General features: G+C 50.8%; 10 protein-coding genes across 10 annotated transcripts; 6 read left to right on the forward strand and 4 right to left on the reverse strand.

Moving 5' to 3' along the window:
- Positions 1-590: 590 nt before the first annotated feature.
- On the forward strand, positions 591-1,780 carry N7482_009589 (NAD(P)-dependent alcohol dehydrogenase; the record flags this gene model as incomplete). Its single annotated transcript, XM_056691713.1, has 3 exons — positions 591-767; positions 819-1,430; positions 1,490-1,780. 3 exons carry the CDS (start codon positions 591-593, stop codon positions 1,778-1,780), a joined length of 1,080 nt encoding a protein of 359 aa, XP_056539419.1.
- A 353-nt stretch (positions 1,781-2,133) lies between these two features.
- On the forward strand, positions 2,134-4,133 carry N7482_009590 (threonine synthase THR4; the record flags this gene model as incomplete). The annotated part of the gene is made up of 6 exons (XM_056691714.1): positions 2,134-2,184; positions 2,281-2,426; positions 2,485-2,639; positions 2,754-3,104; positions 3,163-3,373; positions 3,431-4,133. The coding sequence occupies 6 exons, from the start codon at positions 2,134-2,136 to the stop codon at positions 4,131-4,133; spliced, it is 1,617 nt and encodes a 538-aa protein (XP_056539420.1).
- A 2,072-nt stretch (positions 4,134-6,205) lies between these two features.
- On the forward strand, positions 6,206-6,813 carry N7482_009591 (serine-leucine-rich repeat protein; the record flags this gene model as incomplete). The annotated part of the gene is made up of 2 exons (XM_056691715.1): positions 6,206-6,551; positions 6,626-6,813. The coding sequence occupies 2 exons, from the start codon at positions 6,206-6,208 to the stop codon at positions 6,811-6,813; spliced, it is 534 nt and encodes a 177-aa protein (XP_056539421.1).
- A 1,634-nt stretch (positions 6,814-8,447) lies between these two features.
- cspA (putative cell surface protein) lies at positions 8,448-9,469 on the reverse strand (the record flags this gene model as incomplete). Its single annotated transcript, XM_056691716.1, has 2 exons — positions 8,448-9,046; positions 9,103-9,469. The coding sequence occupies 2 exons, from the start codon at positions 9,467-9,469 to the stop codon at positions 8,448-8,450; spliced, it is 966 nt and encodes a 321-aa protein (XP_056539422.1).
- Positions 9,470-11,090: 1,621 nt separating this feature from the next.
- N7482_009593 (DNA primase subunit PRI1) lies at positions 11,091-12,748 on the forward strand (the record flags this gene model as incomplete). Its single annotated transcript, XM_056691717.1, has 3 exons — positions 11,091-11,554; positions 11,615-12,475; positions 12,565-12,748. 3 exons carry the CDS (start codon positions 11,091-11,093, stop codon positions 12,746-12,748), a joined length of 1,509 nt encoding a protein of 502 aa, XP_056539423.1.
- Positions 12,749-12,985: 237 nt separating this feature from the next.
- Positions 12,986-14,977, reverse strand: N7482_009594 (uncharacterized protein; the record flags this gene model as incomplete). Its single annotated transcript, XM_056691718.1, has 4 exons — positions 12,986-13,899; positions 13,959-14,348; positions 14,412-14,610; positions 14,672-14,977. The coding sequence occupies 4 exons, from the start codon at positions 14,975-14,977 to the stop codon at positions 12,986-12,988; spliced, it is 1,809 nt and encodes a 602-aa protein (XP_056539424.1).
- Positions 14,978-16,492: 1,515 nt separating this feature from the next.
- Positions 16,493-19,640, forward strand: N7482_009595 (uncharacterized protein; the record flags this gene model as incomplete). Its single annotated transcript, XM_056691719.1, has 2 exons — positions 16,493-18,590; positions 18,655-19,640. 2 exons carry the CDS (start codon positions 16,493-16,495, stop codon positions 19,638-19,640), a joined length of 3,084 nt encoding a protein of 1,027 aa, XP_056539425.1.
- Positions 19,641-19,931: 291 nt separating this feature from the next.
- N7482_009596 (MAM33 family protein) lies at positions 19,932-21,003 on the reverse strand (the record flags this gene model as incomplete). The annotated part of the gene is made up of 4 exons (XM_056691720.1): positions 19,932-19,957; positions 20,013-20,476; positions 20,534-20,714; positions 20,823-21,003. 4 exons carry the CDS (start codon positions 21,001-21,003, stop codon positions 19,932-19,934), a joined length of 852 nt encoding a protein of 283 aa, XP_056539426.1.
- Positions 21,004-21,351: 348 nt separating this feature from the next.
- N7482_009597 (translation machinery-associated protein 16) lies at positions 21,352-22,000 on the reverse strand (the record flags this gene model as incomplete). The annotated part of the gene is made up of 3 exons (XM_056691721.1): positions 21,352-21,634; positions 21,689-21,773; positions 21,829-22,000. 3 exons carry the CDS (start codon positions 21,998-22,000, stop codon positions 21,352-21,354), a joined length of 540 nt encoding a protein of 179 aa, XP_056539427.1.
- A 332-nt stretch (positions 22,001-22,332) lies between these two features.
- N7482_009598 (putative exonuclease) lies at positions 22,333-24,660 on the forward strand (the record flags this gene model as incomplete). The annotated part of the gene is made up of 3 exons (XM_056691722.1): positions 22,333-22,345; positions 22,401-22,548; positions 22,611-24,660. 3 exons carry the CDS (start codon positions 22,333-22,335, stop codon positions 24,658-24,660), a joined length of 2,211 nt encoding a protein of 736 aa, XP_056539428.1.
- Positions 24,661-25,481: the final 821 nt, after the last annotated feature.

A 25,481-nucleotide genomic window follows, 5' to 3' on the forward strand; every position in this document is an offset into this window, starting at 1 on the left:
GCCTCCAATGGAAGACCAGCTATCAAGCATGTTTTTGTGGATCCAACTGACTTATCGTGCATGGGCGTTTATCGGCGTCAAGGGGGGACAAACCCGATAGGCCCGGTGACGCGATACCGTGGAACCCAGCAACCGAAGAAAACTCAGGCCAGGTTCCATAGCGACCATTGTGACGAATTGCCTTGAGTGATAATTCCCTACTGTGCAAAGCATCATCGTAGATTCGGACATAAAGAATCATAAGACTAACAAACCCCGAAGACAGGGGAGAGTTACCTATTCGATACAGCCCCTTTTGGATTTTCACTCTCGAGCTCTTCAATCGCACGTTGACTTCCCGATCCCCACAAGCCTCCGATAGCCCCAATGGATGAACCCGTGGGAAACCCAGGGTTGCTTACCAATTATTCTCCCTGCCGTGCCGAATTTTCCAGTCTCCAACCAAGCGGGTGGGACTATGGGACTGTCCCGCGGCTTGTTTCTGGTCCCCAGGACTCGGTTCGAGAATGATATAAAGGGGGGTGCTGCTCCCGGTGGGTGGAATTGACTCCGTTCTACATCCTTGAAAAAGTCGATAACAACACATCACCATGGCTCAGGTTGACTACAAGTTCGAGGGTTGGATGGGCCTTGACGCCAGCGCCGACCAGGGCAATATGGTTTGGCAGGAATTTGAGCCTAAAACGTGGGAGGAGACCGATGTCGATATCAAGATCTCCCACTGTGGTATCTGTGGTTCGGACCTGCACACTCTTCGTAGTGGCTGGGTGAGCATTGCCATCTATACTGTCGTGATAAATTGCTAACTTTTTCCGCAGCGACCCACTATGTATCCGTGCTGCGTCGGCCACGAGCTCGTCGGCACTGCCGTCCGCGTGGGATCCGAGGTGACCAACGGCATTAAGGTCGGCGACCGGGTCGGCGTTGGCGCTCAGAGCGACTCCTGCCAGGGCCGCCAGGGCGACTGCGAAGAGTGCGCCATGGGCCTGGAGCAGTACTGCTCGAAGAAGCTGACCGGCACCTACAACAGCACCCACCAGAATGGCGACAAGTCGTACGGCGGCTATGCGCTGTATAACCGCGTCCCCGCGCACTTCGCTATCAAGATTCCCGATGGTATTTCCTCGGCTGATGCCGCGCCGATGTTGTGCGGTGGTGTGACTCTGTACAGCCCGCTGAAGCACAATGGCTGCGGCCCCGGCAAGCGCGTTGGTATCATCGGCGTTGGTGGCCTGGGCCACTTCGGTGTGCTGTTTGCCAAGGCCATGGGAGCCGACAAGGTCGTTGCGATCTCTCGCAAGGCTGCTAAGAAGGAAGATTCGATCAAGATGGGCGCCGATCTGTACATCGCTACCGATGATGAGCCGGATTGGGCGACCAAGCACTCCCGCTCCCTGGATCTGATCGTGTGCACCGTTTCTTCTACCAAGGTAAGACAGACCCTAGAATCAGCATTGTGCAAGAGATTGCCGAACTCATATGTCCATAGATGCCCATGACCGACTACCTCGGCCTTCTACGCACCAACGGCAGTATGGTCCAGGTTGGTCTCCCCGAAGACGGCACTCTCAACGCCCCCGTGCGCAACCTTATGCGCCGCCTCAAACTTGAGAGCTCAATGGTCGGCAGCCCCGATGAGATCCGCGAGATGTTCCAGCTAGTTGCTGAGAAGAACATCCGCCCTTGGATCGAGGAGATCCCGATGAAGGATGCTAACAAGGCGATTGTGGATATGGAGGCGGGTAAGGCGCGCTACCGCTACGTGCTGGTCAACGAATAAAAAAAAGGAGGACGTGACGATGATTGACGAAGTTAATGTTTAGATAAAGCAATAGAAATAGAATAGAATCACAATCTCGACGAGACGCTTGAAGTGTTTAGATGGATCATAGCGTCGAATTTGAAGCGGCGAAAATAAGCAGGGCCAATCGATCCCGCCCACGTGAGGCCGCTTTCGGAGGCGCTAGTCCCACTTCGGGCTGGCGCCACTCCCCCCGCGGCGAATACATCAAAAGTTGAAATGATTCACCGGCCCCGCGGTGATTCATCGCGCGATCTTTTCTCTCTTTCTTTCGCAACCACCATTTTCCGGCTCTGATCTGGTCAATTGACTTGATCACCGAAGTATCCATCATGTCTACTATGTCTCAGCGGTATCTTAGTACTCGGGGTGCCGAGTATGGAGTAAGTAACCAGTGCGCCGCATTCGCAAAGCGCCTTGTTGCGCAAATGATTTGCCCTTATGGCCCAGTCTGTTAACAACGAAACTCCTATGTCTAGCTATCCTTCGAAGATGTCGTCATGAAAGGATTGGCCTCTGATGGCGGCCTGTTCATTCCCGAGGAGGTCCCCTCCCTGCCTCCCTCGTGGGAGACCGAATGGCGTGACTTGTCGTTCTCCGAGCTTGCGCATCGCATCATGTCCCTGTGAGTTGAAAGCTATTAGGTGGAATCTACTAGTGCTGATTGTATGTCTTCGTTATAGATATATTTCGCCCTCCGAAATCCCCTCCGAAGACCTCAAGACTATCATTGAGAAGTCGTACTCCACATTCCGCCATCCAGAACGCACCCCGGTCGCCTCGCTGGACCCCAAGGAGAATTTGTTCTTGCTCGAGCTCTTCCACGGCCCAACCTTTGGTACGCGTCCCCTAAGGAATCACGAATAGAGGGAGGCAATCATCCCAGATGAAAATGGAATGCGCCACTCAATGTTGATCATGGTCTGAGTACTAACGAGATTCAATGGCAAAGCCTTTAAGGATGTTGCTCTTCAAGCGCTCGGCAACTTCTTCGAATACTTCTTGGTGCGCAAGAACGTCGGCAAGACTGGAAAGGATCGCCATCATTTAACGATCATTGGCGCGACCTCGGGCGATACCGGCTCGGCTGCTATCTATGGCCTACGCGGCAAGAAGGACGTTTCAGTCTTCATCACCTTCCCTAATGGGAAGGTTAGCCCTATCCAGGAGGCGCAGATGACCAGCGTGCTTGATGCGAACGTTCACAACCTTACCGTCGAGGGTTCCTTCGATGACTGCCAGGATATTGTCAAGGCCCTGTTCGCGGACCCCGACCTTAACTCCACTCACAACATTGGTGCAGGTCAGTTTGAATTGTTCTGATAATTACTATCTAACCATACTAATCTTTTTCTGTATAGTGAACTCTATCAACTGGGCTAGAATCCTTGCTCAAATCACCTATTACTTCTACTCATATCTCGCTGTCACTAAGTCACCAAACTACACGAAGGGCTCCCAGGTGCGCATGGTCGTGCCGTCCGGCAACTTCGGCGACATTTTGGCTGGGTGGTTTGCAAAGCAAATGGGACTTCCCGTCTCCAAGCTCGTTGTGGCGACGAACGAGAACGAGTAAGTTACGATCGTATTTATTACACTTGCTGTAGTATCTAACCAACTATAAATCAGCATCCTCGACCGTTTCTTCCGCAGCGGCGGTCACTATACTAAGAAGCCCCTTGATGAGCCCACTGCTACGGGTGTTAAGGAGACCCACAGCCCTGCTATGGATATTCTAGTGAGCAGCAACTTCGAGCGCCTCCTCTGGTTCTTCGCCTTCCAGACCGATAAGGCCAGCACCGCGGAGGAGCGCCGTCAGCACGCCTGCGAGAGCGTCAGCAGTTGGTTGAACCAGCTGAAGTCAGAGGGCGGCTTCCAGGTTCCCACTGCCGTTATCGAGGCCGCCAAGGCCGAGTTTGAGAGCGAGCGCGTGAGCAACGACGAGACTATTGCGACTATCCGCGAGACCTACAAGAACTGCTTCCCTACCGACCTCCCCTCAGGCAGCCCCAAGAGCTCCAAGACTGGCGGCTATATCCTCGATCCTCACACGGCTGTTGGTGTCGCTGCCTCGCGCCGCTCCATCCAGCGTAACCCTGGCGTGGCCCATATCTCGCTGTCCACCGCCCACCCAGCCAAGTTTGCGAGCGCGGTTGACTTGGCCTTGAGTAATGAGGATGGTTATAGCTTCAGCGAGGTGCTGCCGGAGGAGTTCATTGGTCTCGAGCAGCGCGAGCGCCGCGTCACGGCTGTTCCTCGCGGTGCTGGCTGGGAGGGTGTGCGTGAGATTGTGAAAGCTGAAGTGGAGCAGGAGCTTCAGGGCCAACGCTAGATCGTTTTGCTTGATGTCGTATTGGTAGACCGTTGCAGTTTTTATGCTGCGCAAAGCATGCAATGACCTTCGATGCATTCTCAGTCAGAACTAGTTGACCCAAAATATGGTAAAGTCGGGGCTAATCTAATAAGAGGTAGATAATCTGCACGTGGAATTTGAACAATGGCTAGGCTATTAACGGCGAGCCTAGAATGTGGAGTACCTACGTCCTGCCACACTGATCTCCGCATTCTATTTCTCAACCTTGGAAAAACATGTTGAAAATTGATTGCCCGTCAGCTGCATGGACTCCTCCTAGCTTACACTTGCAAACAGAAATAGAACAATATTCCTGACCCTTTGACCCAACAGCCATTGGAATCCTCTTTCACCTCACTGATCGTTATGGCCTCCTTTGAGTCACAAAATTCTTCCCTTTAGACCGTAACCTTTCCATTCTCGGTCCATCTCCAAGTCTCCTGATTGGTATGCCTTCATAACAACTTTCCCGCTAGGGAGATCTTTCAGTTCGTCGCCGTTTGCAATTAGCTGTTGCTCAAGGCATTCTAAGCTATGTAGCCGCTCTTTGGTTGAAGGCTCATGCCGTTTACGGCCTGGATCTTTATCAAACTCCATTTGCAGTTTCTCATCAATTTCCTACTTGATCTCGACGAAGTACCTAGTGGATGAATGACATGAGACAGGCTAGCAACCAGATGCTAGAAGACTACTTTATGACTTTATGACCACCGAGTAGATAATAGATGACCCTGTCACAACCGAACAACCTGAATCAGAATACCCGGCCTAGCTGCCGATTGTGTGATTTGCACTGACGAAGAGCCTCTGAACAGTTCAGATAGCAAAGACCAAGACTGCAGATTCACCGCCCGCTTTACCTATGCTCAGCGCCGATTGGCCTCGTTACGGTCCTCCGAGCGGAGAGGGATTGAATCTTCCGTTTTTGCATATCGCCAATTGACAGTTGCAAGAGCTTTTCTCCTCTGTATATGCTGCCTGCTGCCTCTTCTCTGCGTATGAAATAGACATATATCTCTTTAAGCCAGCGTCTGTTCTCCTGTCCGACCCTGTGTCCCTCTTTGTCTTGGAGCCCTAGCAACTACAACCCGGGCCTCCGCATCCTACGGTACCTCGGGTTGCGCCTGGGTCAACGCGGCTTAAATCAGCGCTTGTTTCGACGCCAATCAGGTCAGGATGCGTCTCCAGCATATCGCTCATAACATGGTCCCTTTTGCACCCCCTCTTTCCTGTCGCCCCCATTACTACTCTCGCATGGACCTGCGGAGGTACTTGCTGCAGCGCTAACCGGGAGCGCCGCAATCGACGGCCCGGACCGCCCGAGTCTTGACCTCGTTCCTTTCCAGGTCCTTGAGAGAAACACTGCCATTATAGTGAATACGTTAATGATGTTATTTTGGCAGCCTACCCTACGCAGAGATACGAAATATGGTGTCTGGCAGTCGGACTCAGAGCAAATTTATCCCCAGAATGACGCACATTGATTAAGGAAATTGTAGCTCGTGGCATTGCCGCCGATAATAATGAGCTTGTTAGCGTATAAGAGGCCAGAGACGCCCCATAGGCCAGGTTTACAATCCATTTATGCAAAGACTTTGGACCTCATTCCGACTCAGCCCATTGGCATTTGGACATAAAGTCAAAATGACCCGGGGCTTGCCAGTTGCCCAACCTGTGGGTCAATCAGGGTAAAGAGAAATTTCTGTACTAACGTATTAGAGTTCGATAGTGCAGGCTTAGTGCCGAACAAGCAAATGACTAGTTAGCGCTCGATCTAAGGCCCCTCGCGTTCATATTATTGGCTACTCAGCAGTCGGCGGGTCGCGAAAAAAGACCATCCTGTGACACAGATGACTATAGTATGTATGGCGTACCTAAGGGGGTTGGAGGGGTTGGAGGGGTCGGAAAGGAGGGGCTGTCTGGCTCGTTATCTGGCCCTAGGCCACAGCATAAGAACCCACCACTCCTCGTGCACTTGTGATTTAGTGATAGACCCCCCTTTTCACTTGACCACCTCTTCCTTTTAATTGTTTTATTGTCAATTCAGCAAAATGTCTTACAACAACGACTCAGACAACTACAGTGGTGGAGGCGGAGGCTCTGGCTACGGCGACAACAACAACAACAACAACAACAACAACAACAACAACGGCTCCAACCAGGACAGCTACGGCTCCAACCAGGACAGCTACGGCTCCAACCAGGACAACTCCGGCTCCAACCAGAACAACTACGGCTCCAACCAGGATAACTACAGCGGTGGCAACAACTCTCAATCTGAGAGCAACCAGAATGGTGGCAGTGGTGGATTCGGCGGTGGAAACGACAACTATGGTGGCAACGGACAGGGAAATTCAAGCAGCAACGGCCTCGGTGGCTTTTTGAATGAAGCGAAGGGTCAGTAATTCACGGATTTTACCAGCAACTTTCTAGGTTACCCCATCCGTAACTTACACGATCCTTCATAATAGATTTCGTTAGCCAAGCTAGCTCGAACAACAACGGGAACAACAACAACAACCAAAGCAACCCCGCGGATTCCTATGTTGACTCGATGGCCGACAAGGAGATTGATCAATACGCTCCCTCCGGAATGGGCGATATGGTTAAACAGGGTGTCAACAACGTGATCAACAACACGATGAACAAGTACCTGTGAAGACAGATTCATCCTGGGGCGATCAGAGAGGGTTCGATCGGGCTACAGCGAGAGATGTCTTATGGGCGGGCTGAGTTCCGTCATCGGCATAATTTAAGTGATTTGTAAATATCTTGTGCTATTTCCGATGCTTCATTTTACCGCCGGTTGAGGACCGCTCTTATCGCCATCTCTTGGATCCTTTCAGACCAATGATTCCATTAGTAGAAATGTGATGAAACAAGTAGAAGGGATGGACAGTGTAGAGGAAAGAAGGAGGGGTGAAAGAGGAGTCTTTCGAGGGAAGGGCCATATAGTGACTGGCAGTGGTTGCATAAAAATATCTAAGCTTATACCTACCGAACAGCCTCGTATAACAGGAAGGGGTCGTACACATTGGATCTAGGTTGAATATCTAGTTCACAAGACGAAAATGGTGATTCAATGGCCTCTGGATGGTAGACCCTAGGGCACGGTAAAGTCTATCGTGAAGGATAATATGTATCTTCAGGTAGGTAGTGGGCCTCACATTGGTGCCCTAAACGCTTGAAAGCGCTAGGCCGTCCGGTGTTGGGTCTAAATTTCAATAGGGATATTCTGGCGCCGCTACCTAGGTGAGCGGACCTACATAGTCATGCACGCATAGCTAGGCTGCAATAGGTATATAGAGCATCATCATCATCACTAGGATATGTTGTCTGAGCTGTTCTTTGTAAAAGTTTGGAGAGGGTGGGTATCTCGTGCGCTGTCGTGCGATCCGTTGTCGATCGGGACTACCTAGGGGACCAAACAAAAACCTTACATTCCCTAGCCAGAGCAGTGATTTGATTGATGATAACTATTCATCGTGAGCTTTAAGGTAAGTGGAGCAAGTGGGTGTGTACCTCAATATCTGTTATATTCTGTCGCACGATTTTACATAGTATAACCGCTAGACCAAAATTGTACTATAGGCAACATTCTTAGTCTATACAGTCATTTTATAGTTCGACATATTCTATTGCCAGTGCGTTGTAGCAGGAAGTGGGGATTGCAATATCGAGAGATTACTCCGTCCACTGAACTTGATCGTTAGCGTCGCCTAAGTTTTGATTGGCCAGTCCCGTAGCGTCGTTCGCACAGTTTTCCCTCTTTATTTATGTTCACATAACGGACAGACACGCAGCAAGTGAGCACTTTTCATTCCAGCGAATTATAATCTTGCTAAACGGCGTTATCGAAGTTCTCGATGTGATGACATTAATTGCCTTCACATTGAATATTATGCAGAGCAGGAACGACCAAAACAGGCATTGTTTGCTGGCATTTCTAACTGATTTGAAGACATACAACAAGAAGTAAATCCCAAGCAATATTGATGTATTACTATTACCTATATTATATCGGCCTAATAAAAGTGAAAACAAACAAAATCTCGAAATGACCAAGCAACTCTTTTATCCATCCGGCCCTGTCCGGCGGGGGATTAAACAAGCGGGCCTAGAATCGATTGCACTGATGGCCAGAAAGCACAAAAACGATTTGACCTGAGACTTTAGTTTCTCTGATCCGCACCACAAAGATCGATGAGAAACCAAGTAACAGGGGGTTTAGATCGGCGATTCAACCAATAAGATTCTTGGTGAATGTACCGCGCTCAGTGCTCAACTGTGGATTTACAGAAGAGCCATCATGCCGACGATACCAGCCAGGAGGCCAGCAGCCGGCTTGACGCTGGAAGCAGCACCAGTGAAGGGCACGCTGGTGGCGCCGGGCTGCTCGGCAGGGGTCACAGGCTGGGCGGCGGAGGGCTGAGCAGCAGGAGACACGGGCTGAGCGGGCTGGGACTCGGCGGGCTGGGCGACGGCGGGCCGGGACTCGGCGGGCTGAGCGACAGCGGGCTGCGAGACGGCGGGCTGAGCGACAGCAGGCTGCGAGACGGCGGGCTGAGCGACAGCAGGCTGCGAGACGGCGGGCTGAGCGACAGCGGGCTGCGAGACGGCGGGCCGGACAGTAGGCTGCTTGGCCGGAACAGAAGACTCAGGGGGCACAACGACAGCAGGGGTGGGCACAACAACGGCAGAAGTAACCACTTCAGCAGTGGTAGGCACAACAACGGTGGCCGGAACAGTGGTCGGAACAGTGGAGTTGATGAAGGTGACAGGCTTCACCTCACACTGAGTGCAGACAGTGGTGGTGGTGAGGGTGATGGTGCTGGTCTGGGTGACCGGGATGACGATAGTGCTGGTACCAGAAGTGATGGTCGACGAGGTGACTGATATTCATTAGCAAGAAAGTTTAAACAATATACAGTCGGCCTTGAAAGCTTACCAGGGCAGGTCGTAGTCACAATGGTGATGGTCTTGGTGGTAGCAGGCTTCGTCGGAGTGTGAGAAGGCGTGGTAGAGGTGGTAACATGCTTCGTCGAAGTGTGAGAAGGCGTGGTAGAGGTGGTGCACGGGGTGGTAGTGTGCTTGCTGCTGGACGAGGTAGTCGAGCTGGTGTGCTTGATGCTGGTCGAGGTAGTGCACGGGGTGGACAGGGTGGTGTGGGTCTCGGTAGGGTGAGCCCATTCATGGGTGCTGGACGCAGCAACAACAGCAGCAGAGGAGGGACGAATGTATTCGTCACCACGAGCCTGCATGACACCGGCAAAGGCGGGGCTGGCGAGAGCCAGGAGAGTCAGAGCGTTGACCATTTCGAGAGATTGAAGGTTTAACTTGGTAAGAAGGAACTTGAGAAGATCAAACGAGTGAAGGTAATGAAGAGGACGGGTTAGAAAATTTTGTTGAAGGGGAGCGAGTTAGGAGTTTATATGCTCTTTCTGACGAAGCAAGCTCATGTAAGCCATGACAGACACAGGGCTACCACGGTAGCGCCCAGAAGATGCAAAGGTTGACCTGGATCCACACGCTGCTGTCTCTAACTGAATGCAGGTACCGCAATGGCGAAACCCTGGGTGTCAAAGGGACCGACGGGCACGCATAGGAGGAAAATTATGGGTCATGATACGTCCATAAGGGTGTACTAGATGCAAACGTGACATTTTGCAGTATCATTTCAGCCCAGAGTCTGGTGAAGGCCCACTTGGGGGTCCTAATGCGGAAAGGAGCTTGAGCAAGTACGCCGACAGGCGTCCGATACATGATTCGCACGAGGACTTCCTGCACGCGATCGCCAGGTCTATCATGTGTCAAATGATGCAGATCGAATAGAAACATTCCACGGAGACATGATATATCGTGGATGCGAAAAGAGCCTGATTGGAAGTCTCCTAGACACATCAGCTCGAGGGTAGACATGAACAAACGATAGAAACGAGGAAAGGAGGAGAGGCCGACGAGGCCTCGCCGAATCCGGCAATCGGACGCCAAGCTGTCAGAGCAGTCACCTTGGAAGCTCTGGAAAAGTGGGCTCCACTGTGATGAAGACGATCATCTGCAGGCGAAAGTGACACTAGATTGTCCGCCAATCATGAATAGGTGTGTACGGCTCAATATCCCAAGAGCTACAAAGCCATGCAGCAGAGAGCACAGGGGGGCGATCCAAAGCAGCCAGACAGTCAGGGTTCGCTCTAATCGGAGTGCTTCCTTCGGCATTGAGGAATGCAGATCGTAACGTTCGAGTGCGGCTAATCTCTTTTGATTGGTGGCCGCCGTTGAGAGGAATGTGGGCAGGATGGTTGGGTAGCTTCCCCGGTAAAGGATCCCCGCATGAAATGGGATCGAAGATGAGAGAGTGGGATGAGCTAGTACCTGAAGCTAATCGCGGAGGTGCCAATTGGCTGTCCATGACAAGAGAATCGAGCCCTGGCAGCCGGATTGGACGCAGTCTCCACATATACATGGTGGAGTCGATAGCTGACAGGAAACCGATCCTCCCACCCTCAACTGCTCACGGTGGACTTTGAAAAATTTTCCCGACGAGCTGGTGGATGGGATTGTTCCTGAACTGTTAGCTTTCTCCATGAGTGGTAAGTCATGTTGTCATCCATGGACCCCAGCAGGGTACAGGAACCAACGCAACTCTCGCCGCAAACGGCGAGAGGAGGTTTTGTAACAGAAAACTTGTTGTCGAGCGAAGAGTTTCAGGCACATGCATCACACCCTGGGTTTGTAGATTGAGGAATTGAGCGTCAATGCTTTTTGAGGTTCTGGAGGCGAGTCTTGAGCAGAGCTCGTGAGGCCAACGCGCCGTCCGTTTTTGGGAAGATGATACAAATCACGTGATGTAGGGTTTAGGCGCGACGCGTGGGGACGCGTTCTCTCTCTCTCATTCGGGCCCTCCTCCAATGCCAGTCTCTAGATTCACTGCCCGCCATGCCGCACTCAGTGTCGCCTTCTGGCTCGCCCAGCCGCAAAGATGATGAAGAGCTCCCAGATGCTCCCGTGGACAGTGCGGCCGCGAATGGTGGGGTTAAATTGGAGGATATGTTCAATGAGGATGACGACGAGGAGTTCCCAGCGTCCAACGCGCAAGATGTGAAGATGGAGTCTTCTCCTGTGCCAGCACCAGCAAAGTACGCTGATAATGGCATTCCAAAATACATGGAGGCTCATAGAACTGATCAGAAGCTATACGACAGTGCCCCTGCCCCTGGTCCTTCCGGCGTCGACACCGACGTAATGCTCGCTTTCTATCAGCGTCTTTTCCCATTCCGATACCTATTCCAATGGCTGAACCATGGCATTGTTCCTACGAGAGATTTTGGTAATCGCGAGTTTGCCCTGACTCTGCAAAATGATGCCTATCTTCGATACCAGTCTTACCCGACGGCAGATTTGTGAGGCTTCCGCACCCACTCGGGGCGGCCCAACATCTTGACTGACGTGAAGGATTACAGGTTCCGAAAAGACATTCTGAAAATGAATCCCTCTCGGTTCGAGATCGGCCCCGTGTACAGTACCAATCCCCGCGATCGCAAAACACTACGAGGAGGCCAGATGAAACCAGTCTCCAAAGAATTGGTCTTCGATATAGACATGACGGATTACGATGATATTCGAACGTGCTGTCAGAAGGCCAGTATCTGTGCCAAGTGCTGGGCATTTGTGACAATGGCTATCAAGGTCATCGACTCCGCCTTGCGAGAAGACTTTGGCTTTGAGCATATCCTTTGGGTATATTCCGGTCGCCGTGGTGCTCACGCCTGGGTTTGTGATGCACGTGCACGCAATTTGCCAGATGATCGACGAAGGGCGATCGCTGGATATCTGGAGATTCTCCGTGGAGGCTCGCAAAGCGGCAAGCGGGTGAATCTCAAGCGGCCTCTCCATCCTCACGTGACCCGCAGTCTCGATATTCTCAAGAACTACTTCGCTCAAACTACTTTGGTGGACCAAGACACATTCGCTAGCTTCGAGCAAGCAGAGAAACTCTTGGGGTTGCTCCCGGATAAGTCATTGAACGAGTCCCTCAAGAGGAAGTGGGACTCGTCTCCAGATCGTCCCAGCACTAGCAAATGGGCCGACATCGATGCTCTTGCGAAGACCGGGAAAAGCAGTACATTGAACACCTCCACTCTACGAGATGCGAAGCAAGACATCGTTCTTGAATATACTTACCCGCGCCTTGATGCGGAAGTCAGCAAGAAGATGATTCACTTGTTGAAGAGCCCCTTCGTGATTCACCCTGGCACAGGCCGAATCTGTGTGCCTATCGATCCCCGCAAGGCGGACGAGTTCGACCCCTTTCTGTCCCTACGGTAATGGAGCTATTGGCGGAAATCGATGCATACGATGCAAAGCATCCTGTGGGCACCCAAGAGGCAGAAATGCCGGATGCCGAAGGCAGTGCGATGAACGGCTCCGACATCAAAGGTGCTCGCAAGCTTCAAGACTATGAGAAAACTAGCCTCAAGCCATACATTGACTTCTTCCGTTCCTTCATCGCGAATCTTCTCAAGGAAGAACGTGCAGACAAGCGAGAGCGCGAAGAAACCGCACCTCCAATCAAGGCTGACCCTATGGAATTTTAAAAGCGTCTGGCTTCCGTTGAGGTGGATAATCGAGATTAATGAACTTATGCCCTGTTGTCAAATGAGAAGTATTTCATCCATGTATTTTTTGGTAGTTTGGGGAGCTTCTCGGGCGTTTTGGTGCGATGACATCTATGATCCTAAATCAATCCTATACGTATTCACCCTGATTTTTCGCTTTCCAATACATAAATAAGCCCATGGCCTTTGCAGCTTTCGCTCTGGGGTTTAGCCTCACTAGTAATCACAAGAATCCTCGTAGTCGTCCGAAGAACTCTCCCCTTCCCCTTGGGCCATGATTGGGTGTGATCGACGACAGTTGACCCCATCTAGCTTCCTCCCTATTGATCGCTCAGAGATCAGACGCCCGTTGATGGCGCCGGGTTGAAGGACCACATGTTGTGACAGTGCTACTCGCCGCCCTAAGTTCCGGCTCATATGCGGGCTGGTAAGCAATACCTTGAACACTGGCCGTAATTGCTCATCCGTTGCAACACCATTAAGTGCTTGAAACACACACACAATCCCATCTAGCCAGAACTCAGTTTCGTACAATGAGATTCCGTCGAGGATACAGAAAACATTGGTGTCTAACGGGAGCTGCTCAATAAGCTTGCAAAATGTATCGCAAAGGTATCGAAGAGAATGTGCTTCAAGAGACTCTCGATATGTTCGCGAATCGATAAAGTCGATATTGAATTGTCTTCCAGAATACAGTAGTTGCGTGATAACGCTTCGCATAAGCCCTGTTGGTCCATTCAAATGATCGGTCGCTGCAGAGTGCTGCCCACAGAAAAAATGAAGCACAAGGGGCTTGCTATTGCTTTTGTGTAAACTGAGGGCGAGAGTAGCACATACCACCGAAAGGGGGGATATCCTGTTCGGGTCCGCAGGGTCGGCATTGCCGTCAACAAGCAGTAGATCTGATCTCCTTGAAGCAAGCCATCGTTGAAACTCTGGATAATTTGTGAGATGCTGAGCTTGAATTTGGGCCTTTGCGTTGAAATTTGGGCCCTGGCGAATGACATATTCCAGGTCCTGGGTTGAAAGCATGTATGGAACTTGAAGAGCTTCTAAGAATTGAGGAAGTTGTAGCATCTGGAAGTGCGGTCTCTCAGCCTTGTAGCTCATCAATTGTTGGGATTCATATGCTATAAAGGATCTTAGATCAGGACTCTCAGTCTTTCAACGAGAAGAGAGGGTATGTTACCTTTGATCGTATCTAGGAGGTGATGATATAGCGATGTTTGCGCTTCCAGGGCATGATGTGTGATCAGTTGATCGATTTTCTTGTTGATTTGATTGACGCCAGATTCGATGTTTTCGATTTTGCTATGAGTGAAATTTGCTTGCGCGGCAAACTCGTTCAAGTTACCATGTAGATCGCGAACGTCAATCTCGATATTTTTGGTATTCAATCTCACTGCGTGCAGCTCGCTTTGGCCAGAGGTTACCGCTTGGTGTACGGAAGTCAGTTTTTGGTCTCGCACGTCCTCGAGGCAGTTGCGAAAATTGTCGAGCTTTTTGTTGACATTGCTCACTATTTCATCAATCTCGCGGGATGCCAGAGGACCTTGTATGAATGAGGCAGCTCGGTCTTCTATGAGGCTTTGTTAGGCGATTGCTCCAAGGTCCTCGTTTCTTCCAGTACTTCGTAACTCACTCCAAGTCCGGTGGTTTAATAGATTTATTAAATCTGTAATGGCGCCCAACACCGTCTCATATACATTTAATGAACAAGCACGTAACCGCTCGTGGGTTCTGAAAATCCGCCGTTTCTCATGAGTATTGTCAAGTATGGTGACAAAGTCTCCGAAGGCCGTGAGAATCTTTTCCCGATACTCCGCTTGATGTTTTGCAATCTATATTTAAGTTAGTTCTTCATCATTATACCCAATATAGAAAGAAAGGTAGCATCAATACGTTGAAAATAAGCTTCAGACCGGCGCCCAGGGTTTTCATTCCATGACCATCCGGTATCAAATCAAACCACGGGTTTATTGCCGGTGCGTAATCTCCAACTTTCCTCAGGCCTTTTCTGATACAATTTTTGGAGCCTTGGTCCTTTGCGTTATACTCGTCTACGGCTTGGCTCATTTCCTCGAGGACATCATCCCAGCTGCATTCTTTCACGGGAATCATTGTAGATGTTGGATGGTTGTTTTCTTGATATTTCTCCAGGGCAACTTGAAGATCACTAGTTCGGAATTGTGAGTACTCTGAGTTCATGTTGTGGAACGATCAAAAACCGTACTGATGTGGTGCCCATGCAACATAGCGCTGCCTCGGTTGGTCGAAAAATCCACGTCTCTGAAATGCTTCGTGGGTTTTAGGGGCTTGGTCTGATATGAATGATTGCAGCACTCTGCTGTGACGGGGGATTTTGTCTCGTAGTTTGCCCATTTTAAGCTTTCCTGCTGAAATCCGGCAGTCTATTCTGTTGTGGTCATGCCGTTTTGGAGTATTTCGATTTTCAAATGTCTGGAAACCCACGGAAGTGCGGCCTAGTTCACGTGAATTATACCTGGCGTTTGGAGACGTTGGAATGTGTCGAAAATTCTGTCCATAGACCGAGTTTAAAGAATGAGTGGAATGGAATTACATAAAATCCTCTGCTTCTTTTTCTTCGAAGTGGGCCTGGGTATGCATGAGGCTCTGCTAACCAGACACAGCGGCCACATGACCCGGGCATGGACCTCTGCCTCATCTCCTACAGGGCAGCTGGGGACTGCACTGTGAATGTAATGCCCCATTCAAGAATCCTAGAAGTTTTGCCTCAGGAGTTGGGATCCCCGGATGAGTGGCTTGCATTGCTAGCTAATCATAGTGAGACACATCACACCACAGCCTCCACAGGGTTCAGCCTCATCCTACCCGGGCGCAATCAGACGAAACACAAACTCTCACAGATAGTAACATCAACCAATTTGAGATCAAAATAAGCGAGACTCTTCAAACCCCCCACAGAACTTGATTTGCCGAAAGTTGGGGAATCTGCAACCCGGGCGTATTTCACCCGGGTGAAAGTCGAGCATCCACCACAAATCTGTGCTCGTGCGTTCTGACTATCAGACCGCGAATCGCGCAAAAAAGATGTCTGGTTCATTTGTATGATTAGGAACGCCCAGCCTGTACATGGGTAGCATCTGCAAGGTGAATCTCCAATACGAGACCCTGTTTTCTATGCGAGTCACCTAATTGGTGTACTTGCAACATCGCTATGGTTCATCATAACCGATTCCACTTGGCACCACTGCTAACCCCGGAGCCTTTGAGCCGCTTCGACTATTAAGTATTAATGGCAGGATCAAATATTGAAAGGAACGACAACAGTGCTGACAAAATTCTCAGTGGCTGTTACGAGACCTCTGGTCAAACCATCCGTGAGGGTTGGCTTCAATACTTCTGATTTAAGCAACAGCCAGCTTCAGTACCGACTCTGGTTTGAAACTCAAACTCAGCCATGCCCATTTCAATGGCACCTACACGGAATAGGGTTCAGGGGAGCTTTTCACGGAGACCTATGATCACAAGGCCCTCTAGAGTAGGCTGGATCTTTCATTCTCTCTACTTGCCGCATAAATACTCATGTTCTATTAGCCGGAGTCGGACTCGTCTGTCGAGGACGATAACAACGACGTGTCGGATTCCGAATCCGACAACGGTCAATCATTTCCTGGCTTTCAGCGAGTTGCTCCAGTACAAGCATCAAGCAATATCTCACATGAATCAGTTTATGTTCAAATGTTGGAAAATCGATTGGCAGACACCGAGAAGCACCTTGCGGACTCTTTGGAGAGACTCGCAAGCCTCGAGACGCGATTTATGAACTTGGATCAGAAGAAAGACAAACAAACGGGGAGAAAGGACGACAAACGCCGGGCTCAGTTGGAGGAGGTGTTTGATGCCCCTTCCCTGCCCATCCTTCCAGAGGTGAGAAAGGTTGGGTATCAAGAGTTCAAAAACCGGTCCAAAGATGATGAGAACCAATATGCTATTGAAGTCCTCATGGCAGGGTTCGATGTGAAGCAAGATGTCCAGGAAGCCCGCCTCAGAAATACCGAGAACGTGCCGAATATGCCCTTTTTCATGAGCAGAGATGGAATCCTCATTCGAGACTATCAAGCAACGGTGAAGCCTGGAACAAGCGCTACGCCAAGCAAACGGTCACCTTACAGAATCCGAATCCAGTCTTTGCCTCTTCTCATCATTCTCAACAATGTGATAGGCTACGGGAGAAAAACAGAGGCCACAACCTTTTCCCGTCCGTTCAAGCCGCTCATTCACTACCAAGATACCATGAAACAAATACTTGGTGAGCTGGAAGCAAAATGGGCCAAAATTGAGCACAAAGCGCCCACTGAAGACCCGTCATCCGTTCCGGTCGCTTCGAGTGGAAGTGTTGTGCAGGTTGGAGAACACACTACATGTCGTAGTAGAAGTGACTCGGAAGGGACACACTCTGCGGATATTGTAGACAGTGTTGAGGCACTGAGGGCCATGCGGGTGTACGTTGAATTCGTGGAGAGACATTTGATACCCTTGTACCACCAATTCGACGAATCGAACAGCGACATACCGCCTCATAAGATTCGATTTGACGACTTGTGGTACCTTTTTCGACTTGGAGAGCTTGCTTTCAATCCTGATGCACCCGACCCCTCTTCTTCCTTGAAGACCGACGTCTCGTCTCGAAGCAGGCGAGTGATGAGAGTCTATTCGATCGGCTACCCAGATCATGGCACCGAAGGATACTCGCATAATGATAAAGTGCTCGTCAGATGCTATTTTATCGATTTCAATGGCGACGCCTATGTTCCAGTCAAGCAAAAATTTGTGATTCCGTACTATGAGGGCGAGAAAGAGATTCGGTCCCTGGATATATATCCCATCCGCTACGCCTACAACTACCAATGTATCTTGCAGGAGCATCTCGACCAGGGCAAGCTGTTCCAAAATTACGTAACGGAAAAGTTCTTGTCATACAAAGGATGGACATTCGGTGATCATGACTATCCAGAATATATCGACAGCGACGTTATTGTTGATTTTGTGGAAGCCTTGAAAGCGCACCCGAGGTGGGCAACGCCACCCCACGCACCAGCCCTGCATGATGCGGATGCGCATCATTTTGTGAAAGACGACATTCCGATAATCGTTTGGAATGACCGAGACCGGTCGGAAATTATGGGAAAATTCCATGATGAGATCTATACTGCAACCCCAGTTGATATTCGGGAACGAAATGCAAATCTACAGAATGATTCATTTCTCGAGGACCGGCGAGAAAAGCGGAAGAACTCCGACGACGGGCTTTCATCTGTAATTGACCAGAAAGACTTTGTGCTCTTTCCACGGAGATTGTTTGTGTATTCTCTGCAAGATCGGAAGTTCGTCGCCGTCGACATCCGGAACCTACGATATATTGCCGACCAGGGAGAGGCTTTCCAGAACGTCATTATCTCCAAGGAACACAGGAGCACAATAACTGCACTAGTGGATGCCCACTTTGAAAGGAAAGATTTCGAAAAAGATCCCGCCATGCTCAGCTTGAACCAAGATACCTTTCGCAACAAGGGACGAGGGCTGGTAATTCTATTGCATGGGGTGCCTGGGGTCGGCAAGACCTCCACTGCAGAGGCTGTTGCCCATGCGAAAAAGAAACCACTGTTTACCATTACCTGCGGAGATTTGGGGTTCTCACCTTCTGAGGTAGAGTCATCGCTCAAGGAGATCTTCCGGCTCGCGCATTTGTGGGACTGTGTCTTGTTGCTAGACGAGGCGGACGTTTTCCTCTCCCAACGATCGACTTGGGATTTGAAACGTAATGCATTAGTTTCTGGTGAGTACCGCTCATTTTGATAATACACGGGGAGCTATGGCTGATATACGCGATATGAAAAAAGTCTTTTTGCGCATTCTCGAATACTACAACGGTATATTGTTCCTCACCACCAACCGGGTCGGCACGCTCGACGCGGCCTTCAAGTCCAGAATCCATGTTCAATTATATTATCCGCCATTAAGTGAGAAGCAGACAAAGGGAATATGGAAGATGAATTTGAGGCAACTGGATAAAATCGAAAGAGAGCGCCGGAAGATCTTTGAGAGTAGGAAGATATACGACGAACTCCAAGAGCTGCCGTTAAAGGTAGATGAGGAAGGTATACTCGATTTTGCACTCAGCTACTGGAAGCAGCATCAGCATGGCAAGGGGCAATGGAATGGCAGACAAATTCGCAACGCATTCCAGATCGCAGCCGCGCTAGCACGATTTGAAATTCGCTCTGCTGCTCAAAAAGCTAGGAAGGCAGGGAACACGCAATCATCAGCTACACCGAACCAGGGTGATCTCAACGCAAGACATTTCAGAGCTGTGGCAAAGACCAGCCATCATTTTGAACTGTATATGCATGAGACGATGGGAAAGACGGAAGCCGAGCTTGCGTATGAGCAGAGGGAACGCTCAGATCATGTCTCTCGACTGCGCCATACAATGGGAGAGAGTCCGATGATGCATGAAAAGTTTTCTTTTGATTATGAGGTTGGGTCGGGTGGTAATAACGCGCCCCGAGATGAGCCCCGATTCGTTGAAGCTCACTATGGCAAAGACTGGGGAGCTCAGGACCATCCAGACATACCGCAAGGCCTATACCCAAATAAGATACCTGCGGGCAGAACTGGACCTCGAGTTGCCATACCCATGCAGCATGTTGAACCATCCATGAGCACCCAACTCTCTATCGACGTGGGTCGACGTGGGCAGCCGGTAATGCGACCAGGGCGCTCACCCAGTCCTCAGCCAGTTGCTGTCGGCACAGGGCGGCAGAGCCAGCGTGGCGGTGGCGCGTGGTCTGGAATCGAGTCCGGATCAGACTATGAGGGATATTAAGTTGGACATGTGAATAGATGGGGCATTTGTTGTATTTCATGGAGAAAACGCGAATAATGACTTCCAAAAGTCGATTGTTAATATATTGGAAAATATTATTGGTACAAGTTCGGTTTGTATGAGCTGGTAGCGCCGAGGCAGACCACCGGTTCACTAGGTGGGCTATCACAAAAAAAGAGGGAAGTAACACAGAGCTGGGAAGATGGAATGGCCCTTCAAGGAAGTTCAAATGGCCAGTGGTAAGTCCAAGGGGTGAGACGGGGTGGATGAAATTTAGATTCCAAGGATCATTTAAGCAGCAACGAATTTGCGGACGTCTGGCACAAATGAGGTTAGGAAATATGATATTTGCAGAGGCCAGGGAAAACTCACTCTCCAACCACCGAACGTACTCCTTCTGCTCCTTGAAGGCAATGTAGTCAGTGACCATGTTCTGGAACTCAAGGTTCAGGCCACGCTCCTCAAGATAGCGGCCCCAGAAGGCGAGAAGCTCAGGGTCGAGGTTCTCGGCGGGGGGACCGGCGTAGAGGCTCTGGCGGGACCAGTCCTTCTCAGCGGTCTGAGCGTTGGCAATCTCGGCGCTCTTGAAGTGGGAGATCTCCTCGATCTGGAGGTCACCGTCCTGGATGACGGCCTGGACCAAGAGAGCACCGCTGTTGGGTTTCTCGATGGTAACGTTGATGCGAGCGGGGAAAGTCGGGGGCAGGATCTCGTCCTCGCCCTCAGCGGGCTTGTTCTGAAAGTCGCCCTCGTCAGCGAGAGCGTCATCGGTGAGATCGTCCATCGGGTCCTCGGCCAGGTTGTTGATATCGGCGACAGTGAAGGTGACACGGATGCTAAGGAGTTATACAGGTCAGTATTGATTCGAAATGATAGAAAATGTGGAAACTCACGTCTCGTTGCCCAAGGTCTTGGTCAGTACAACCTCCTGCTCACCCTCAACATCCTTCACCTGCCACTGGCCGGCCTCCAGGGTGTAGTCAATGCTGGCCTGCTGCTCCCGCGCATCCTCCTGACCGGAAGCCTTCTCGTGCTGCAGCTCCTCTTCAAGCTTGGCGATGAGCTCAATGTCACCTAGAAAAAGATAACACCAAGTTTTAGTATTCGTCTAACGCCGCACAACCAGAGGTAGTTATTCCAGGATAGCTAGAACATCTATAGAAACTGAATTGCTTCACTTACCCTCGCCAGCGGGCTCCCGGTAGATGCTGGAAGTCGAGAAAGCAGCGTAGGCGGGCTTGATGGTCTGCTTCCAGGGCTGAACGAAAGCGGGCTTGGGCAAGGTGGCCGGGCGGAGAGAAGTGCGGGCGATGGAGCGCGAAAAGCGCGGAATGGAACGACTAAAGGCACGGAGCGACAGCATTGTGACGGTGGGTGAATTGAAACCGGGTTGGGTTGGATGGAGAAAGCTTGGAGGAGAAAAAGACGCGGCCGAGCTCAACCGATGATGCTAGCGCCAAGACCCACGCTTTTTTTTGGCACCGCCCGAGTTTGGTCTGTAGATCTGCCGAGTACTTTTCGGCAGCGTCGAGCGATTGTCCCGAGGATGATTTATTATGGACAGAATGAAGGTTTGTTGATCTTGAGAATAGTAATAATATATGCACGAGAAATTTTTATACGATTGGAGGATCAGAACCAATGTACTCCGTATGCGCCGATCGTCCACTCGGTCAAAGAAACAAGCAGAAAATCTAGAGGATATCCGTAATCATGACATGCCCTTGGGTGGGAAACTCGATGATTGCTTCACTCCATCTTGAGTGAGCCGAATAAATTTCATAGGACTGAGGCCCGACCAGATGCCATTCCAGTGCTTCAAGGCATGCAGTACATCCGCATCGCCCAGGTCCGGTAACCAGAACCCAGTCTTAAATTCCTTCTCCTCCGTTTCTGTCCGCAGACTCAAGGCTTCCTCTCGTCGGGTAGGTGGCCGCCCTTTCCGGCGCTCCTGCTTGAGCTGTGCGATCTCCTCTCCATCTCGGTTGATGTACCTGCATTGCGTCAGTCTTGGAGGCTTAGAGGGGAATTTGCGGCAATGAGCATACTTCAACACCATCTCGATCAGCTGGGTGTCTGACAGGGGCTCCACGATGGTTTGAGCCGCATTGTGAAAGTACTGCATTCGCTCCACTAACGGAAGATTAGAATATAGACTGCGACGGATGAATGTAACTGGTATACTCACTGTACGGCTGTCGGGCCTTCAGTGACATCGCCCCATGGCGGGACAGTCGGTCGTCTCGGGCGCCCGCACGGCGCAAGCGCTGGGCATCGCGGCTGTTTTCATGAAGCGAGTCGACAACGCCGCGCTTTTTGGAGATTTGCTTGTGCACCTTCTGGAGGGAGCGACTGGGCATGGTTGCGATAGCTGTGTCGAGTCGAGCTATCTTCCGTAGTGCTTGTCCGCCGACGATTATTTTTTTGGATGCCTGCAGAATTGGGCGGTGACGAGTGCATGACCGCCTTCCCAAAACACCGCGCAACGCGTCTGCGCGTCGAGGGGAACAAACGAGAACAAACATTCCAGCAACGGGCCATGGGGTTATTTACTCGGTGATTCTCCGTGCATTTGGTCCTATTCTATCTTTCTTGCTTCCCAACACGTTGGATCTTGGTTGTTTTGAAGACCACATGTATTTGCTTCTCAACTAAATACGAGGACCCGCTTGTCCCTCGACCGGTGCCCACCATGGGTATCAAAGGTATGTCATGGCCAGGTCTGGCCAAGGGGGGCGTGTGGAAGCTAACAGCACATAGGGCTTCATGGTCTTCTCAAATCCATACAAAAACAATGTCATCTCAAGAATTATAGCGGGCAGACTCTAGGAGTTGACGCCTATGGATGGCTCCACCGCGGCACCGTCGCCTGCTCCGTGGACTTGGTCCTAGACAGGCCGACAAGGAAGTAAGTAATCCAGATGCTGGCCTGAAACCATATTATACACGAAGCTAATACGCAAACCGCAGGCATCTCGATTTCGTCCTCAACCGAGTCCGCATGCTTCTCTTCTTCGGTGTCACCCCATATCTTGTGTTCGATGGCGACAACCTTCCTAGCAAAGCGGGCACTGAACAAGACAGACATAGAAGACGTCAGGAGAGCAAGGCGATGGGACTGGAGCTTCAACGCAAAGGCCGAATACCGGAGGCCTATCAAGAGTTCCAGAAAGCCGTCGATGTGACACCGCACATGGCCCGTCAATTGATCGAAGAATTGAAGGAGATGAATGTTCAATATGTTGTGGCACCATATGAGGCAGACGCTCAGTTGGTGTACCTTGAGCAGCAAGGTCTCATTCAAGGAATTATTTCGGAGGATTCGGATTTGTTGGTGTTTGGTGCAAAGCGGCTATTGTCGAAATTGGATCAACATGGTGATTGCATCGAGATCAATCGTGCAAATTTCACCGCCTGTCGTGAAGTCAGCTTAGTTGGTTGGAGCGATGCAGATTTCCGACGCATGTGCATTCTGAGTGGATGTGATTATTTGGCCAACATCCCGAAGATGGGATTAAAGACTGCCTATCGCAGTATTCGCAAGCACAGGACTGTGGAGAAGACATTGCGCATGCTACAGTTTGAAAACCACATGCAGGTCCCAGCTGACTACCTGGCCAACTTTAAGCAGGCTGAGCATACTTTTCTCTATCAGCGTGTCTTCTGCCCCAATGCTAAGAAGGTAGTGACCCTCACAGCCCCCGAAGATGGGATCAACCTTGACGAGCTGCCATTTATCGGCGCCGACGTGGAGGCTGAGATCGCGGCTGGGGTGGCATGCGGTGACTTAGACCCAACAACCAAGAAACCGATTGAGTTGCAACCATTGGCTGCAGGTAAATTGCCCCTGGGCATCACTCGCCGTCAGACTTTGGGGTCATCTTTAGAGCTGAAGCCAAGCAAGCCTATCAATTCCTTCTTCACCCCAAAGAGAACTCCGCTGGGCGAGCTCGATCCGAACAGTCTCACCCCGTCTCCGAGCCAGCAACGCCTCCTGGAGCGGAATGCGAACAACTCCTGGCAAGCCAACTCGGCTCCCTATCGCTCCGACCAGAGTAGATCGACGCCTTTCCGCGCCCTATCTGCTCAGGGCGCCAGTCCTATGGTTCGGAGTGTCGAGTGCAACTCATTCTTGGCACAAGCCGCCAGAGTATCTACTCTGCAGCCGACGAAGCGCCAGAGGCTGTGCTCTGAAACCGAGGACGATCAGCTCGCGGCTCGCCCAGACTTTCGCAGCCGCTTCTTTGCTTCTCATGCCGAACAAGCCAGCCCCAGCGGACAGAAGGTCTCTCGGACTAAGAAACAACGCAAGTCGACTTTGGATGTCTTCTCTGATGAGGTAGCCGAAGATATCTTCTCTGGGATTCCTGATCCAGCATCCCAGGCCGATGTCGCGGAGACTCCAATCAACAGCCATGTTGCAAAGGCGGATGACGAAGGCGGGGAAGCGAGGCCATCTATGCTGCAACCTAGAGCTGGTAGTGCGCTGCCCGAAGATGAAGGTAAGCGTTTGGACCATTCGTCCGAGGATCCGAAACTCGACCAAGCTGTAGAATACCACGTTCAACGACAGAATTCGGCAATACTTTCAAAGTACGCTTTCCAGTCAGGCCCCAAGTCTAGCTCTAGCATACCTCGCCCGGCCGGGACAAAGACTCCCGTCATTCAGTCCAGCAACAAGCCCGCATTGCTTTCGTCACCCAGAACCTCCGCGGTGGTTACGCAAAGCAGAGTCCCGCAGCGTCAGCGTTTGACACCTTTGCAGCGTATGGAGCAAACCGCGCTGACGCGATCCCACACTATCAACTTCCCAACAAAGCTTCGGCAGGCCGACTCTTTGAAATCCCAGACCGATCACGAAACCGAATTTGCATCGGGACCATCATCCACTAGCAGTGGCATCCAAGGCAGTGAAGATCTGATCGTGCCCGACAGTGATGAGGAGGTAGAGGAGGATCACAGCATTTCTGCACAGACCACACCGTTGGATCTGAAGCGTTTCTCGTTTGCAGCGAACTAAGAACTATGCATTTGGTACTTCGGATATGGAGTATCGGACGGAACACATTCATTTTGGGCGTGCATTGTTGTGGGTGTTTTTATCAAATTTCGGGCGTAGAGCTGATGGTCACATTTTTATTTCATTATTGTGACTGAGTCAAGCATAACTAGTGTCATCCATGGAACAACGTACTTAGCGTTTCACATCATTGATGTCTGTGACTCCGTACTCCGTAGTCCGTCCCTGCTGTGATGGATAATCTGGAGGCTGGGGGCGACCCACGGTGGGGCTAACTTTAAGCTGATCACCGCTAATCCAACTTGGGTTAGCTCGATGTGGGCGGTGCCCAATGGGTCACGGCAGAAAACTATAATAAGCAGGCGGTCTGTTGCCGTTACCTAGGAAGCGGGAAGGTAAACAAAGGCGGTTGGCCCAGCCTCCCAGATTCCCATACTCCGGCTCCATTCCCAGCCTCCAGGAGCTTCATTGCATCGAATTCGAGCCTGACGTGGTTTTTCTGGATTGCAGCTACGATTCTTTCCTCTCCCTTCCCCTTCCATTCCTTCTACACATGCCCCTTGTGACACACAATTCGTTCTACACCTGCTGTGCGAAAGGCTTCAAAGCTTCTGACCAGTATCGAGATTCTTATCTAGGTGCGATCCGGATCTGAAGGCACGCCTCGACTTATTCGATTGACTTCTGGGTGCTCTTGACCTCAACCTGAACGTCCAGGATCGGTCCGATCGATCTTCAACCTTCCTCGCATCTTCTCAACCGCATTCCTCATTCTCTACATTCCATACCAACGATCTTATCTTCGGAGCGATCGACGGCCA

The sequence above is a fragment of the Penicillium canariense genome (genome assembly GCF_028826845.1).
Source record: "Penicillium canariense strain IBT 26290 chromosome Unknown utg000007l_segment0_segment0, whole genome shotgun sequence".
Classification (NCBI taxonomy): domain Eukaryota; kingdom Fungi; phylum Ascomycota; class Eurotiomycetes; order Eurotiales; family Aspergillaceae; genus Penicillium; species Penicillium canariense.